The sequence below is a fragment of the Myotis daubentonii genome, chromosome 14 (assembly GCF_963259705.1).
Source record: "Myotis daubentonii chromosome 14, mMyoDau2.1, whole genome shotgun sequence".
NCBI lineage: Eukaryota > Metazoa > Chordata > Mammalia > Chiroptera > Vespertilionidae > Myotis > Myotis daubentonii.
In genome coordinates this window covers 26,605,606-26,622,467 of record NC_081853.1, presented here as the reverse complement: position 1 = coordinate 26,622,467, position 16,862 = coordinate 26,605,606, and the positions used below count along the sequence as shown (strand labels likewise).

Sequence of the window (16,862 nt, the reverse complement as noted above, 5' to 3'; positions counted from 1 at the left end):
GACCCTTGCTTTGCAAAGTCCCCTGACCAGCACATCAGCAACCTCCCTCCTCCCCCCCCCCTCCCCGGAGCTCATTAGATATGCAGAACCTGTGGGCCTGCCCTGGGCCTACAAACTCAGAACCTGCTGCACTGGAGCAGTAGCCGACATAATCCAAATGCACATTGAGGCTCGATAAGCACTGATTCTTGCTGCTTAGCCAAATTAACTGAATTACCTTTCCAAGAACATTTTAGCTGGTAACTTAAGATGTTCCTTAAGGAATGCTTTCACTGATGGTTAAGATGGTTGTTGTTTATCAGAACATTGGCTGTCACTGAGCTGCTGCTGATTAATACGTTACATGATGACTAGGATGTTAGCTATTAACAAAGGCGGGGGTGGGTAATTAAAACAGTAGCTTATAATTAAGATTTTAGGTACACACAGATATATCTTGGCAATAATGAACATGTTAGCCTAGAACTAAAATGTTCTGTGTTAACAGAGCTGAGCAATCACCTGCTATCTGCCTGGTGTCATGGCCGCTCTAATGACAACGTCAGTGAGCGGGTCTGTTGTGGTCAGAGGTGCGAGCCTGAAGCCCGGGCACGAAGCCGTAGCGAAGGTGGTGGCTTGACCTGCCTTTACGTGTCCATCTACCGTTGCCCCCCACCCCCCATCGTTTGCATCTTGGTAGGAGAACATCTCTAAGATCAAAAGCCCCCACAAGTCAAAAGAGTACGTTAGAGTGGCATTTGAGGTACGGCGGTGGGCAGTGGTAAAGCCGTTCAGAGAAGGGGCCTTGGCTGCACCAGAATTTGGAATTACACAGCTGAAGAGCCCCTTGGGCAAAATCGTGGATCTGAACAGATTCCAGCAGGGCGAGATCTGGGAGCCCATGGTTGCAGAGGAGTGTTCTCCGCCTGCTTCTCAGGGCAGAGCCATCCTGGGATCCTAAAACCCAATGTGGAAAGGAAGCCGGCCAAGCTTCAGCATTCTCTCGCCCAGCACCGCCCCCCCCCCCCCAGGTGGGCAGGAAGAGGGCAGCTTAAGTTATTCCCACAGCGTCCTGGAGTTCATCCACCTGGTTAGCCCATTTCGTCACCTCCTCTTTCTAAACGGTGAGGGAACTGAGCTGGGAGAGGGGAAGTGACTTGTCCAAGGTTGCTCCCTCACCTCGGCTCCTCAGTTTTCTCATCTAGAAAATGGGTGGTAGAGAAGGTTAAAACGAGGTGTGTTCAGCACCCAGCACAATGCTTAGCATAGACCACAGTAAGCACCAATCCCTTCCTCACCCTGCCTCCATCTCCCCACATAGAGGTCAGTCTTTCAGGAAGTTTCTATGGAGCGCTGGCCCCAAGGCAGGAGAATAGAATCAAAGCAAAAAATAGTTTCAGGCTGCATCTGTGGCCAGTTGAAGACGTGACTTGTCAAAAGTCCCCCTAGCCTGCCCCTAGAGACAACCTCCTCCTTAGCAGCGTAGGCCCCTGAGGGGCAGGCGTGACTCCCAGAACAATAGCGGGGTCTGGGCGAGCCCCAGGAGCCAAGACAAAGCAGAGTGAGGCTCCACTGCCGGCCTGTCTACCACCAGCCGTGGCCTCAGCCCCGACCACAGACCAGGGTCACAGCCACCTGGTCCAGGAAGGTGCCGGGCGTCCGACCCTCGCACAGGAGGTACAGTCCATGGACCCAAAGGAGGGACAGTGCACGTGCCTGAGGCTGTGCCTCTCCATCGCTGCCTCCAGGGCAGCTCTTCCATCCAGAGCTTAGGAATAAAGCAGGGGTGCCAGCCAGAGCAGACCCAGTTTTGGGTCTCAGCTCTGCCCCCCACGAGCAGCATGACTGGGCAAATCCGTTTCCTCTCTCTGAGCTTCATTTTCCCCTTGTGTGAAATAAGTTAGCAATGCCCTTCTCCCCCTGCCCCCAACACACAGGGTGCCTCAGCACTGGGCACCGGCCCATGGCCCCACCTGCCCACGCCTTCACCCCCAAGGAAGCTCAGGGCAGCAGGAGGCTCGCCCATCTCTCTCCTGCCTCGAGGGCCACCCTCTCCCCACGTTCACTGGAGAACGAGGAAGTGCTATCCTTGCAAGTTTCGAGGGCGATTGGGCCACAGGGCATTTGGGTCGAGGGCTCAGAGGAGCCTCCGAGGTTTGCCAGCAAGAGTGGAAAACTACCACGTCCTGTGGCAAGGCCTGCTGGGCCATCGCCAGAGGGCAACTGGCAGCGGTTGGCACCAGCCTCTCCCACCAGGATCCCGGGGGAGTCACGGAAAAGTTGAGAGAAGGGCTCTCAGGGGCAAAGTCTGCAAAACAAGGGTGGCTGTGAAGAGGAGCCGAGGGGAGGCTGTGAGCAGAGGAGGCTGTCCTGTTCTGGATTTGGGGGAAAATGCTAACAAACACAAGGCACAGGCCCTGCCTCTGCCACCCACCAGCTCTGCCACCCCAGGCAGCCAGGGTGACTTCTCCGAGCCTCAGTCTCCTCCTCTGGGACCTGCAGGGCACAATAGCACCTACCTTTCAAGCTGGGAGGACTGCGGGCGTTAGCACGCATCCAGCTCTCAGCACAGTGCCTGGCACACAGTAAGAACTACTAAGTGCTGGTTAAACAAACTACATACAGGAAAACAAGGGAAGCCACCCCAACCCCCATGGTGTCCCGTGTCCCTGACACAAAGCCCTCTGGCCGCGCCTGGATGCCCAGCCCAGTGGAGCGCGGCTGGCTTTGAAGTAGCCGCCCTCTGGGGAGGGCCTGCTGTCAGCAGCTATTGTCCACCGGGTGTGGCCCTCGGCGGCCAGAGGTGGGAACTGGTCAGGGGCCGGTGCGCAGGAAGGGAGGAGCCGCGCTGGTTTTCTTCTTTCACCCCTTCGGGGTTTCCTGCCCTGCTCCCACCCGCCATTCCGCCTGCTTGTCCTTGGGGCTTAGGGCTCTCTGCCTCAGGAGAAGAAAGTATGTGTGGCTGGGGAAACTGAGGCAGGAGTATGCCCACCGCCCTATGGGATCATCGGGAGAGTACTCCCAGCTCAGGCTTCTTGAGGGCTGACTGCATGCCAGGCGTTAGGCACCGTAAGCACTCTCACCTCCCTCTAGACACCTGGGAGGTAAGGCCCAGCTGCCCATCTGGGCAAAGGGGGTACCAACCCCAGTCTGGGTGATCCCAAGCTGACACCCTCGGCCAATCCCCCCGCCCCCCTCCACCACCACCCCCTCCCCCCCCCCGGAGGGAACCTCACAGCTCACCTGGTCTGAGTGCGCCCCACTTCACAGGTGGGGCAGTGGAGCCAGGGAGGGACAGTGACTTGTCCCGCAGTGAGCGCGCCCCAAGCCCTTGACCTAACCCTAACCCTGCCCCGGGCCTTGGGGAGGATGGCCTGAACTGCCAGGCGTGGAGGCTTTCCACTGCTCTGCCTTGTCACCCGGAGGCAGGCTCTGGGGGCGCGTCCACTCTGCCACTTAAGTGCTGCCTGACAAGAGATGGACTGACTCTCTCTGGGCCTCAGTTTCCTCGCCTTCAGCGTGGGGCTAGTAATAAAACCTACCTCGAAGGGTTCGTGCAGGACCAACTGCATATAGAAGTTGCCACACTTGGAATAGTGCCAGGCATACAGTAAGCACTGCATAAATGCTGCCTGGTGGCACTGACCACAGACAGCTGAATCAGACAGGCCCTGAGCTTCCTTTTTGCCCTTTTCCAAAGCCCCTTTCTGGTTGTTTTTACACAAAAGAATGGTTGCTGCCTGAGAATTCAGCTTCATGGGGGGTTCCTGTGCCAGGCGGGCGAGGCCGGGGGCTCTGTCACCCTCTGTCAGTGTCTGTTACCTTCCTGGACCCCAGCACTGCCTCTTGCCCCCAACACCAGGGCACATTCGTCCTGTCCTCAGTCTTCGTTTCCTCACCTGTAAAACGGGTGCATTGGCTGTGTGGTGGTTCCTCCCTCGTCTCTAGGCCCCCAAGGCCCGTGGAGGGAGCTGGGGGCTCCGTGACCCAATCTCAGGGCTCTGAGTGCAGATCCTGAGCTCTGCAGATGACCTGAGTGAGTCTCTGAGCCCTGCTGAGCCTCAGTTTCCCCCCGTCAACAGGTAGCCGGTGTATCAATTTGGGGGGCATGGTGAGCATGAAGTGGCCTTGTGCTTGGGGAGTCCTAGCTCAGCCAATGCCCTGCTGGAAATGTCAGGCTTTCACTGTCCATGCAGCCACACACCTTTGAGCTCCTTCCCATCATAAACGCTGCCTGGAGTCTCCTCACTGTGAGGAAAAAGATGGGGGAACCTGCTAGAAGCGGGGCCACAGGATGTTTGGAGACCGGTGCTCTCGGGACAGAAGGAGAGAACGTAGGGCAGGCCCTTGGGGATGGGTCATCTCTGGTGCACACCTTGCATCGACTGGGCCTGTCTGGGATGTGCAATGAGACTCCGGGAAGGCTGTGGGCCTCCCGTATCTCCAAGGAAGTGGAGGGTCTTCCCCATCCTCGCTGAAGGGCCTTAGAGGCCTCGTTTCCTTCCCAGGGGTTCCCCTGTGCTTCCTGCAAAATCATAACGTTAATAACAGGCCCCGTTTCTCGAGGACCCAAGTGCCAGGCACTCTTGGTTATGCCAGAAGCGTCATCCTATTGAATCCCTGCCTCCCCTCTTGGTGATGATCTTGTGTTCCTCTTATCTCCGTTTGACACATGAGGTAACAGGCCCAGAGAGGTTAAGCACGATGCCCAAGGTCACATGGCAAGTGAGGGGAGGGAGCTGGATTTGAACCCGCACTTCTCTGATTCTTAACCATGAGTCATACTAATAGTTGTAAATGTTAGCTAATATGAACTAATTGCCATGTGCCAACCACTGGGCTAAGCCTTTTTCATACACACTTGTTCGTTTACTCTTATTTTGCATTTTCTATCTCTACCCTCTTCGAATGTGAGGGCAGGGATTTGTTCTCTGTCTTGTCCACCACTCTGTTTCCAAATATAATTATTTAGTCAACATTTATAGGATTTTTTATAATATATTTTTATTGATTTTTTACAGAGAGGAAGGGAGAGAGATAGAGAGCCAGAAACATCGATGAGAGAGAAACATCGATCAGCTGCCTCCTGCACACTCCCCACTGGGGATGTGCCCGCAACCCAGGTACATGCCCCCGACCGGAATCGAACCCGGGACCCTTCAGTCCGCAAGCCGATGCTCTGTCCACTGAGCCAAACCGGTTTCGGCTATAGGATTTTTTATAATATATTTTTATTGATTTTTTTACAGAGAGGAAGGGAAAGGGATAGATAGTTAGAAACATTGATCAGCTGCCTCCCATACCCCCCACCACTGGGGATGTGCCCGCAACCAAGGTACATGCCCTTAACCGGAATTGAACCCCGGACCCTTCAGTCCGCAGGCCGACACTTTATCCACTGAGCCAAACCGGTTAGGGCAGGATTTTTTTTTTTTAATAGACTCTCAGTAAATCTATGAGGTAAGTCCCTAACACCCAGGTTACAGGTGAGGCATCTGTGGCCCAGAGAGGTTAAGCAATGTGCCCAAGGTCACACAGCAGATGAAATGACAAGCGTGGCCACAGAATCCCTGCCTCGGAAAAGGTGCTCTAATTTAACAGCGGCAGGAGGTGCCCCAGGCCCCCCCTGAACCCCTCCTTTCCCTGCAGGTTGTCTACTTCACGGCCACTTTCCCGTTTGCTATGCTGCTGGTGCTGCTGGTTCGTGGGCTGACGCTGCCTGGGGCAGGCGCAGGCATCAAGTTCTACCTGTACCCTGATATCAGTCGCCTCAAGGACCCACAGGTACTGCAGGGCAGCCCGTCCTCCCTCCTTCCCGGGCCGTGGTGCTGGGTGCACAAATCTAGCCAAACCATCACCCCCTAGTACTTTTCCACTGGGCGGGGGCAGGCAGCTCGCAGCGCCGTGGGCTTTTCCAGCTGTGTGTGTATCTTTGTCGAGGACTCCTGAGGCAGGCCAATTATAGAGTCTTCTTCAGGCGCTGCGCCAGGGAGGAGAGAGAAGGCTTTCTGAGCTAGTCTCTCCTTGGACCTGGCCTCCGCCTACACCAGCCAAGAGGGCTGCCTGGTGGGGGTGGGAGAGCTGCTGGCTTCCGTGGCCAAGGACGGAAGTCAGAGTTGGTGACCTCTTAGAAACCTGAGGGATCAGTACTGAATGTTCACCTCTTGGCGCTCAGCCACGTGACCACAGCGGGGTTGGAGAAAACCCTGGGAGATTTTATGGGCCTGTTGAAGGATCTTTTTGTCCCCAGGATCCTCAGCCTTCAGGTTGCTGCTCTGGGTCTCTTCCCCACTCTCTTCTCGCCCTGGGAGGTAGATGGGAGGGAGGTGGCCAGCATCAGAGGACAGCGTGGAAGGCAGCTTTGAGGCCATAAGGAAAACTGCCTAATGAGCGTTCTGGAGAGCAGCTTTGCCTGCATTAACCATTAGGGGATTCTTCTCCATTCCAACTCAGGGGCCCCAGACAATAACAATTACAGTAATGACAGCAGACTTGACTTACCAGGCTGCCACTGGTACTGGACTGTTCTTTGAACCTGCAAAATAGCTCTGTGGGGAGGGCCGTGGAGCCCATTTTACAGATATGCAAACTGAGGCTTCGGGAGTCACATTAACTTGCCCACAGTGATTCCATGGTTGGGATCCAGATCCATCTATTTTACAAGCCCAGTTTCTTCAACTTCTGGGGTTCCTTGCAGCTCAGTGTTGTCTTGAAAGGCACCTTGGATTTCAGCACAGAGACTCCAATTGCAGTTGAGAATCTGCACATTTTCAGGTGCAGTCCTCAGTGACCAGGTGGCCAGGGACCCACACTGCCTCCTCCAGGAGGACAGGTCTAATGGCTCTTTCTCTCTGTCCTTGCCACCCACCCCCTTAACCCCCATAGGTCTGGATTGATGCTGGGACTCAGATATTCTTCTCCTATGCCATCTGCCTGGGAGCCATGACCTCACTGGGGAGCTACAACAAGTACAAGTACAACTCGTACAGGCAAGTGTTGTGCCAGCGGGCCTGGTGGACCTTAGAAATGATGATGATGTTTAAAGAAAAAAGAGAAGTAGGGAGCGTGGCTTCCTTGTGTTGTGAATTAACTTGCTCCCTGACATATGTGTAACTTAGGGACTGTATGCTGCTGGGATGCCTGAACAGTGGTACCAGTTTTGTGTCTGGCTTCGCAATTTTTTCCATCCTGGGCTTCATGGCACAAGAGCAAGGGGTGGACATTGCTGATGTGGCTGAGTCAGGTATGGTGGTATCGGTGGCAGTGGTGGTGGGCACTGCCACCTAGTGTGTAAGATGAGTACTGCAGGCATGAAGCCAGACCCCAGGGGCTTTGGAGGGGGGGGACGAGCCTGGTTTCCAAAACGGACCCCCCCCCCCACCAAGATGTCCCCCAAGTACCAAAGAGTACAAAAGCTAAATTTTAAACACGTTCCTTGCGATTTGGCCCAAGGGGTGGTAGAAACATGGGTTTGGTTACATTGGGAAATATTTAGCTACTTCCGTGTGCTCTTCCCCCCGCCCCTTCCTTCCCCAGCAAACTCCTGGTTTCCGAAACAGAAACCACTTTCCTAACTCAGGCCCAAGTCAGCCACCGATCGGCATTCCATCATCACCTTCTCAGCTTTGGTTTCTGTATTTTGCACTTTGCTCCCAGCGCGCTCCCTCTAAGCAAACCCATTCATTCATTCCACTGATGTTTATTGATTTATTGAGTCTCTACTCTGTGTCAGGCACCACCGTAGGCTTGGGGTGGGGAGAGACACCGGGCGTGGCAGGCCGCCCTCTGGGACAGGACAGATCTGATTTTGGGGCGGGGGGGGGGGGTGTTGTGGGGACACTGTCACCCTCTGGGCTCCCCAGGACACTCCCCTAGAAACACAGACTTCACAGCCTGGGGTCTTAAGCTGGGATCCTGGGGCTCCAGCAGGACAGTGTGGGAATCTGAGAATCATGAGGTCCTCAGTTGCTAGAATCCTAGAGTCTCAGAACCACCGTATCTCAGGTGCCTAAGTTCTAGGCCTGGCCATGATGCACTAAGTCCTGGACCTGCAGCTTTAAAACTGCAGTGGCTTCGGTTCCCAGGATCCTCACGTCCACCTCTCTGGCTTCTCTGCCCTTGTCCAGTCCTGCCCAATCCACTGGAAAGGTGGCCACCCATGGCCCGCAGGTTTTGTTATTTTACACACCTCCCTCCGCTCCGCTCGATCTCCTCATGCCTCATGACCTCTGTGGGGCCTCTTGGAGGCTGGCGGGGGCCCTGGGCTGAGGCGCCTCAAGCCCTGAGGAGAGTGTAAGGTTCTGACACCAGGGACCACCACTGACCAGGGGCAGGCACAGCTGGAGTCCCTGCCAAGGTGTCACCCTTGCCCGTAGGACACGAGTTGAGGGGGGGGGGGGGGTGTCAAGGGTACCTCAGCATTGTGCAGTCAGATGTCTGCTGCACAGATGAGACCAACAGCCTGAGAGCCTTGGGTTCATCAGGGTTAGAGCTGGGGTCTCTAGGACAGGGCCCCTCTGATATGAGAGTGTCCTTCCTCCCCGCCCCCCCCACCCCCACACATGTGACAACCTCTGCCCCTTCCTGTATAAGACTATCTCTGGGCTCCCCGGACCTCTCTGAGCCCCTGGGCCCTGCTCTCCTCCTCACTTGCAAAGATGCTGCCCTGCTCCATCCTCACACCCACACGTGCAGGCCAATGTATTTCTCCACTGACCCCGGCTCCAAATCAGACCTTCAGCCGTCATTTTCCTGCCCTGAGAAGCCCCCAAGGCAGGCCCGAGACAATGCAGAAATATCCACACCACCCGTGAGCTGACAGAGTGGTGAAGGAGGTAGCCACCTCCTTCGCAGACGGCTTTTCTCCCCGGTCAAGGGCTTGCAAACCGATTCCGATGGGTTGGGAATGGCCAGGAGCACAGAGTGATCTGGTAGTGGGAGATCCGCATCGATACGTGAGACAGCTCTGTGGGCAGCGAGGCCCTCGGATGTGTGTGCACACCCCGTCGACCTAAGCTGTGTCTTCCTCCCGTCCACTTCCGAGACATTGGCGCTTACTCCCCACGGTGATGTCTGAACACCAAGGCGATTATTTCTCTAATAAGCTTTTAACAAGCACCATATTGAGCCAAGTACATTTGAACGAGATCATTATTTAGCCGAACGGAGTGCAAATGAAATGTAGAGAGGCGCGTTCTCCGCCAACAGGGGCCTGCAGAGCGCTCGGAGCGGCCGCCGTCTCTCACAGGGACGTCTCTCTCTAGAGTTCGCCGTGCGCTTTAGAGCGGCGCCCGGACCCGCTCCCAGAGGCTGGCTTGAGAAAGGCAAAACTGAAATACAGAAACGAGTGCGTTGAGAACCTTCACAGGCCCCGGAGGGTGGGGGGACGAGGGGGGCGGTCCCATTTTACATCTGTCTCAAAGTGGGCTGGACTTGACTCCTCACGCAGAGCTGACGTGTTGGGGGGCCCAGGGCCCCAGCCTAGGTGGGAGCGTGGCTTCCTGGTCCAACTTGGGCTTTGGGGTTAAGTACGAGCACCCTTTCCACCATTTCTTAGGTGCTAGTTTTCTAGCCGCCTGAGGACGCTCGGTCCGCGTCGGGTTTTCCTCGAGTTGAGTGGACTCTGCACTGTAAAAGGGCTCGCCCTTGAACGCCACATTTGTGTTTAATGCTGTGGGATGTGGTTTCTGGCTCCAATTTGTTTCACAGTTTTTTTCCCATCCTTAAACCATTCATGTGGTTCTGATATCTGCTTAAATACCCCGCCTCCAGCCCTCTTTGTTGTTTCACATCTCTTTTCTTGACCTTTTTTTTTTTTTCTTTTTTTTCTTTTTGTTGTGGATTTTACTTTTTCTCCCGTCTCGTGGACCCACAGGTCTCAGTTACAACCCAGTTCCTCCCCATGCATCTTCTCTCAGGTCGGCTGGAGACGGAGACATTTCTCACGTCTTCAGAACGTGTCCAGTCATAAAGGCACCCCCTGAGCGGATGGGGCTCCTGTCCCAAGCCCTGCCACCAGATTCCGTCGGGGTCCCCTCTTTAGAAACCGGAAGCCCTCTGCTAGGGGAGCAGTGTCAGCATCTGAGAGTCTGAACACGGGACGGCTCCTTGGGAGCCAGTTATGTAGCCTGCCCTCACTTCTCCGGGAGGGAACCTGGGGCCTGGAGAGGGCCTGTGGTGATGTAAAGAGCAGATGGAGGAGCCAGTGGGACGAGGACTTGAATATAGGCCGGGGGTCTCCCAGGCCTGGCGGCCTGCCCCACGCACCCCTCCCTCCCTTCAGCGCTGGGCCTGGGCTCTGACGGTGCTCAGGTGGGTGCACAGAGACCCCTGAGGAGACCTTGGCCCTGCAGGGCATGGTTCCCTGTTCCTTTTCCTTTCCACTCACGCAGTGTTTCAGTAGAAGCCTTTTCTTTGCAGACGGGGATTTGGGAGTCAGGTACCCAGGACTTCTCCCCTTGCTTCCTTCCGGCACATGTTGGCATGGTTGCTCTGGTTGGGGGAGGGCGAACCTTTTCCAAGCTGGCAGAGCGAGTCCACCCAAATAGCCAGTGTCCGCCCGGCTGCTGGTGTGAGGAGGCCCCTGGTGCTGCCGCTCAGGAGACAGATGCTAAAACAGGGCCCTGCCCGAGCGCCCGTGCGTCCCACCCAAAGCGAGACAGGCCTGGTCTCTCCCGGGCAGGACCTCAGGCCGGCTCCTCCCTGCGTTTGGGTTTGGGAGACCCGCCTTAGACCAACGTGTCTTTGTATGCGCTCTGGTGCTGCGGTCTCGGTGCTGATGTGTCTCCCCCTCTGCCCCTCCCCGTCTTCTCTTCCCTTTAGGTCCCGGCCTGGCCTTCATTGCCTACCCAAAAGCTGTGACTATGATGCCGCTGCCCACTTTTTGGTCCATTCTCTTTTTTATTATGCTTCTCTTGCTTGGACTGGATAGCCAGGTATGTACCGACGGAGGGGCTGGCCCCAGGGCGGGACGGCCCAGGGGGAACCTGGTTCTGGAAAAGCCTCCTTTGCCATGTGTGAGGCGGTTACACCCTTTCCACCCTCACATCAGACCTGCTACCCCTTCGGCCAGCAAGGGTTCCTCTGGGAACCCGGAGTGGGAAAGTCCTCAGGGCCGCAGAAGCAGGACATCTGCCCCACAGCTCAAGTTTTTGACCTCAGCAAGGGGAAATGGACAACCGAGGGTGTGGTTAAACAAAGCCCTAGGTGGGAACTGAAAGGGCAAGGCCGGCACAGAAACGGTGCGCTCCGTGGAGAGGCTGGGCAGGGCGGGGCCCAGGGTAGATAAGGCACAAGGGCAATACAGGGAAGGGGCAAGCGTCTCTGCTTAGAGCACAGGTGGTCCCTGCCCGGCCAGCACTGAGGGTCCTGAGTGGGGCTGGGGAAGCTCACCACACCCTTCTGTGCTTCCTGGGGCACAGGAGTCAGGGAGCTGGTCCCCACAGTGAGACCCTGGCCCTCCTGTGCCTCCTAAAGAGCCGAGTGCGGGGAGCCTCCCTCAAACCACCCTGTCCTCCGGAGGTTCTGGCTCCTGCCCTCCTGAGGCAGAACTGCACCGAGGCTGCTTCCTGCGCTTCCTAACCCCCACAGCCCCTCCCCCCAGGGCTCAGGCCTCCACCTAGTGCTCAGTGAGCACCAGCCAGGGGCTGCATCTGCCTTGGGAGTCACACAGTTCTAAGCCCCCCAAGCTGCTGTGTGATGGTGGGCACATTTCCTCCTCCTCTGAGCCTCACTTTCCTCCTCCGGTAAATGGGAGTGATAGTATCTCCATTGCCTTGTATGAAGCACCAGGTACAATGCCTGGTGCAGAGCCGTCAGTGGTGCTGGGAGGATGCATAACATGAGCTCTCGGTCACCTGTCCCTGGAGATATGTGTATTTTCACAGGGGTCTTCTCAGGAGCACAGGTGTGACTCCGGAAGTGGGAAGCTGTGGTGTGCGGGGCAGGCTGGTCCTGCGCCCAGGCTAGTTAGAATCTGGCATGTGGTGTCTGCCACCCAGGGGCCAGCACCTGAGGGCAGTCACCGACAGCAGACATTTTGCAGCCTCCTGTGTGGTCTGGGGGTCTGACTGCCTCATGAAGGTTGTTGGTCATCTGAGAGCCAGTGAGAGGTGGGGTGTGGCCAGTTCAGGAGAGGGCATTGCCGCCCACCCCGAGGGCAGTAGCATAAAGCCAGTGCCCAGGGCGGGTCCCCGGAAACTCAGAGGAAAGTCTTAGAAGGTCCCGCAGAGCAGAGGAGGCTGTCCACCAGCAAGGTCAAGAACAGAGTCAAGGATTTGGCAGACAAGGGAGCAGGATTAGCAGAAAAGACAGAATGAAAACATTTGGGGGATTGAAAACAAAATGCTCCCACAGTTGTTGATGGGCTTGAGCTGTGTAAACAGCAGGAGGGCTCCATTAATCATCCCTAGTTAATGAGTTTGGCCTTCGGAGGCCCCAAGCAAATGGCTTTTATAACTTTTTCCAGACCTCTGAGTGAAAGCAAAAAACAAAAATAGAGAGAGGTTAATAAATGATGAGGCCTGACATCGCCATGGGCCCAAAATAGGCCTCTTGGGCTACGGAAACTGCTTCCTGAGCAAGCGGAGGTGGTTTTATTCATCAGATTTTCTCTGAGCTCGCCCCACCGTGGCCGAGGCACTGAGGGACCCTCAATGAGCTCTCGAAGCCAGCCTCAGAGGGAGGCTTACAGCGTGGAGCTCTGCTGAGAGCCCTTACATGACCTGCCTGCTGTACCAGCAAGGAATGTGGTGGGCTTATGCCTGGGGAGCTGGGTGGGGCCTGGTGTCTCCAGTCCAGTGGCGTAGGTTGGCACCCCTCCTTTGCACCATGCACTCTGTGAACTCGGGGACATGACCACCTCACACACCACCAGCACTGACAGGGTCAGAGCACTGCCCTTTGAGGTGCTCACACGGGCCAGCCTTCATGCCACGCTTTCTGTGTGCATGTGTGTGTGGTAAAATACACAGAACATAAAGTTGCTCATCTTCACCATCTTGAAGTGTGCAGTTCAGTGGCATTAAGTACATTCCCATTGTGCAACCATCACCATCATCCATCTCCAGAATTTTTTTTGTCTCCCCGACAGAACTTCTGTTCTCATTAAACACTCACTCCCCACCCTTCCTTTCCCCAGTCTGGCTCCTCCCCCACCCCTACATTAGCTCCTTAATCTGCACAACGTCCGAATCCAGGAAAACTGAGGCATAGAGAGATGAGCGCTCCCCCGGAGGCCATGACTTGACCCTGGGCTGCCTGTTCCCAGACCTGCTAGTTTGTCCCTCTTGCCTTCCCTTTGAGTTCTCCCCAAGTAGCTGCCACCCCTGGAAGCGCAGAGACCCACAGGCCACCTTAGTGGGGCCTCTCGCTGATGGAGGAGCTTGACGCTTGCTCATTACAGGAAACGCTCTCTCAGAATTTCTAGCATTTGGGGGCCACTCTCTGGCTTAGGAGCCATCGTACTGCTGAGCGTGTCTTGGTGAGAGGAGTGGGGACGTCGCCCACATGGAGGCAGGAGCCTGTGGATGTCTGGCCTGCCCGAGGGGACACAGTTTGTGAACAAACATCACAAGACGAGGGCCGGACCCCCTGTCCCAGGAGTCCCCCCGCTCAGGCCCTGATATGTGTTAAAACCAGTGCATCACCCCATTGCCAGTTCACTCTCATGAGTTCACATCTGTCTCAGCGTCCCTGCTGAGCAGGCAAGGCCCTCCCATTTTACAGAGGGAGAAACTGAGGCTTGGAGAAGTCAGGGTCACATAGCGATTAAGTGTGTGAAGGGGCCAGTGGGGAGGGAGTGAGGAGACGGTGTTCTCCGGCAACACGGGCCACTTGGAAAAGAGGGGCTTGTGCAAGTCTTGGCCCTGACTCCCGTGATCTTCCCGTCTGTAATTTCCCATCTCAAAAAAAAGAGCGAACCTTTGTTTTTAAATTCCTACTGAGGCTAACATTTGAGCTGCAGGGTTGCTATTATTCGGTAGTAATTTAGGTTCAAAACCCCTTCAGCGGACACATCAATGAGAGGTCGAAAAATCAGCGCCTTGTATTTGGGCTCCTTTCAAGAGCCTCTTGGTCCTCTTTTCCCTGAATCCCTGGCAACAAAGAGGCACTTATTTCTCCTGCCCCTTCAGCACATGAAAAGGACCTATTCCTCTTTGTATTCCCTGCTCCTCCGCCATGCGTCCCAGAGGAGTACGTGGTTGGAGTCGTCGTGTAGGAGCATTCCTTCCCAGCAGCCTCTCCCAGATGAAAGAACAGAACTTAAAGGACTCAGATGGGCCTTAGAGGGGTGTCGGTGGGCAGGGCAGTTTGCCTATGGCCATCAAATGTAAAATGAGGCTCGCAGCCCTTTCATCCTGAAGTTTTACTTGTGCACATGAGCCTCAAGAGAGATGAGTCCTTGCCCAGGTCAGTAGCTGCAGAGGCTGGAAGCAACCTGTTGGCACTGGTTAGTTAGGTCTCTGATGACATGTGTCCACGGGATGGAGTTTTAAGCCGCCATTTAAAAAACAAGGCAGCTCTCCATGTAATGCTATGGGTCTCCAAGATAAATTATTAGGTGCAAAGATGGGAAGAATTAGAAAGATTGAGACTCATTCTAGAACATTACCACACATTTGGGATCCCAGGGATGGGGTCCCAGAGTCCAACGAGCCCTGGAATCATGACTGCGTTGAGCTCACACACGTGGGCAAGTAGGTGGGCACACACACATGCCAAATTCTCTGTGGGCTTACGATCCCCAAAGAGTTAAAAAAAAACCACCATGTGAATCTGATGGGGGAAACTGAGGCCCAGACTTGCCCTGTGTTACCCACCCATTTGAGCAACCCCAGGTGCCTGGCCCAGCTGGGCACTCGAGGCCTGGAAATGAGGGGCGCTACCCTTGGCTTCAGAGAGGACCAAGACCAAAGTGTGTGGAGGTTGTCTTGTTGACACACTTATGCCAACACACGTGCCAGGGCAGAGTCAGCATTGGCTTCCAAGGAGCGGTCATTCTTGAGCTGAGTCTCGACTGATGAGGAAAAGGCGTGCTGGTGGCAGGACGAGCCTCAGCAGAGATGCGAGCTGTGGAATACGGGGAGGACTGTGCATGGGCCACTGCAGCCTGACCGCAGGCCGAGCCCCAAGGCCGGTTCACACGCTTGGACTTGACCCCACCGGCTGACTGCGGTGCCGCGCTCCTCTCTCCAAGCACAGGGAGGTGCAGGACGTCGGCCACTCAACCTCTCTCTTTTCCCCTCCAGTTTGTTGAAGTTGAAGGACAGATCACATCCTTGGTTGATCTTTACCCATCCTTCCTAAGGAAGGGTTTCCGTCGGGAAATCTTCATCGCCTTGATATGTAGCATCAGCTACCTGCTGGGGCTGACGATGGTGACGGAGGTAGGTGGCTCTCACTTGGCACGAAGGGCCTCCCCTTGGAGGGATCTTGGTGCCCCAAGAACTCAGAGCAGTTTGAGGCCATACCACCTCCCTGGTCCCCCCAACAGCTGGATGAGTGACCAGAATGGGCAATCTAGCCCCACCCAATTCAGGGGTCCTGCCCTGCCCAGGGGCCTACACTGTGGAGGAGAGTCCAGCAGTGGACCCAATCTCCCCCCTTTCTCCTGTTAGCTTGGCAGCCCTGCTGCTCTCTGTCTTCCTCATCCTGGAAGGCCTGGGGGAGGGGGGGCCTCAGCTAAAATCCATGTTAACAACAGCTCTGCTCATCCTGACTGTGCAGCGCCCTTCTCAGGCCTGGGGGGAGGTGGCTCTCCAGGGTAAATACTGTAGGCAGTGCTGACCGAGGCTGGAGGGTGCGCTGTTCAGAGAGTGGGCAGGGTCCAGAGAGGATCTGTTTAAAGTGGGACAAAGAAGCAAGAGAGGAAAGGAGAGGAGTGTCTGAGGCAGCAGTGGATCAGCATGTCTAGCAAGAGGTGGGCCAGGGAAGAAAAGATTCTTGTGCTAAATAACGTAGGCATGTGAGCTGAGCATAGGCCAGGGCATGCTCTCTCCAGTCCCTCTCCCCTCCCGTCTCCCCATATCCTCCTGCAAAGGGTTGCATTGGCCCCCAAACTCAATTCAGGGTTTCCCATCACCACTTTTCCTTACTGGAAGCAAAAGTAAACGTATTTTTCTAGAAGTATCTGTAAGAAACCTCCCCCTCAGAAGGTAGATCACAGCTGCATGTTCCTCAAGTTTCCTGTTGGCCATGGCTGGTTTTAAGGACCTCCTTTGGGAGCAGGCTTCAGGGAACTCGTCATTTTTTGCTAAGGAAGACGTAGCTTTGCTGTACTTTTCCCGTGTGTGTGTGTGTGTGTGTGTGTGTGTGTGTGTGTGTGTGTGAGATTAAATTTGTCAAACATGAAGTGGAGTATCTTTATACACAGGTACTCTGTTATCATAGTCTTTGCCAATTTTTTCTTTTGGGTAATATATTTTCTTTTACATTTTCTTATTGATATACCAGAGCTCTTCATATATTAAGGAAATTTAGAAACTAAATCAAACTTCTGTTTTTTTCTTCACAGGGTGGCATGTATGTGTTTCAACTCTTTGACTACTATGCAGCTAGCGGTGTATGCCTCTTGTGGGTTGCATTCTTTGAATGTTTCGTTGTTGCCTGGATATATGGTGAGTACCGGTTTTTGCCTATCCTCTCTCACGTCTCTCCTTTGGGCCTCACTATGTAGAAGCTTCGGAAACAGAATGCTAAGGGGAATGCATTCTGAGTTGAACATGAAGGCCTTTCCTGCCCTGGACTTTTCATCTGAAGGCGGCCCCTTCCCTATACACATAAATATTGTTGTAGCCACACTACAGATTCTCCCTGTGCTAAAGGTGCAAGGTGTGACTGCATGTTTTGACAAACACATGACTTGGCTGTGCAGGGGGTCTGTC

At 55.0% G+C, this 16,862-nt stretch overlaps 1 protein-coding gene across 4 annotated transcripts in view; it reads left to right on the top strand.

Annotated features, from left to right (window-relative positions):
• The window catches only part of SLC6A6 (solute carrier family 6 member 6), a 79,427-nt gene that overhangs the window by 53,699 nt on the left and 8,866 nt on the right, over window positions 1-16,862 (top strand). For all 4 annotated transcript variants that reach the window (XM_059663704.1, XM_059663703.1, XM_059663701.1 and 1 more), the window contains 6 exons: window positions 5,629-5,763; window positions 6,865-6,968; window positions 7,098-7,222; window positions 10,801-10,913; window positions 15,228-15,365; window positions 16,493-16,595. In XM_059663704.1, the coding sequence (XP_059519687.1) occupies window positions 5,629-5,763; window positions 6,865-6,968; window positions 7,098-7,222; window positions 10,801-10,913; window positions 15,228-15,365; window positions 16,493-16,595 (718 nt within the window). The remainder of the gene's footprint in view (window positions 1-5,628; window positions 5,764-6,864; window positions 6,969-7,097; window positions 7,223-10,800; window positions 10,914-15,227; window positions 15,366-16,492; window positions 16,596-16,862) is intronic.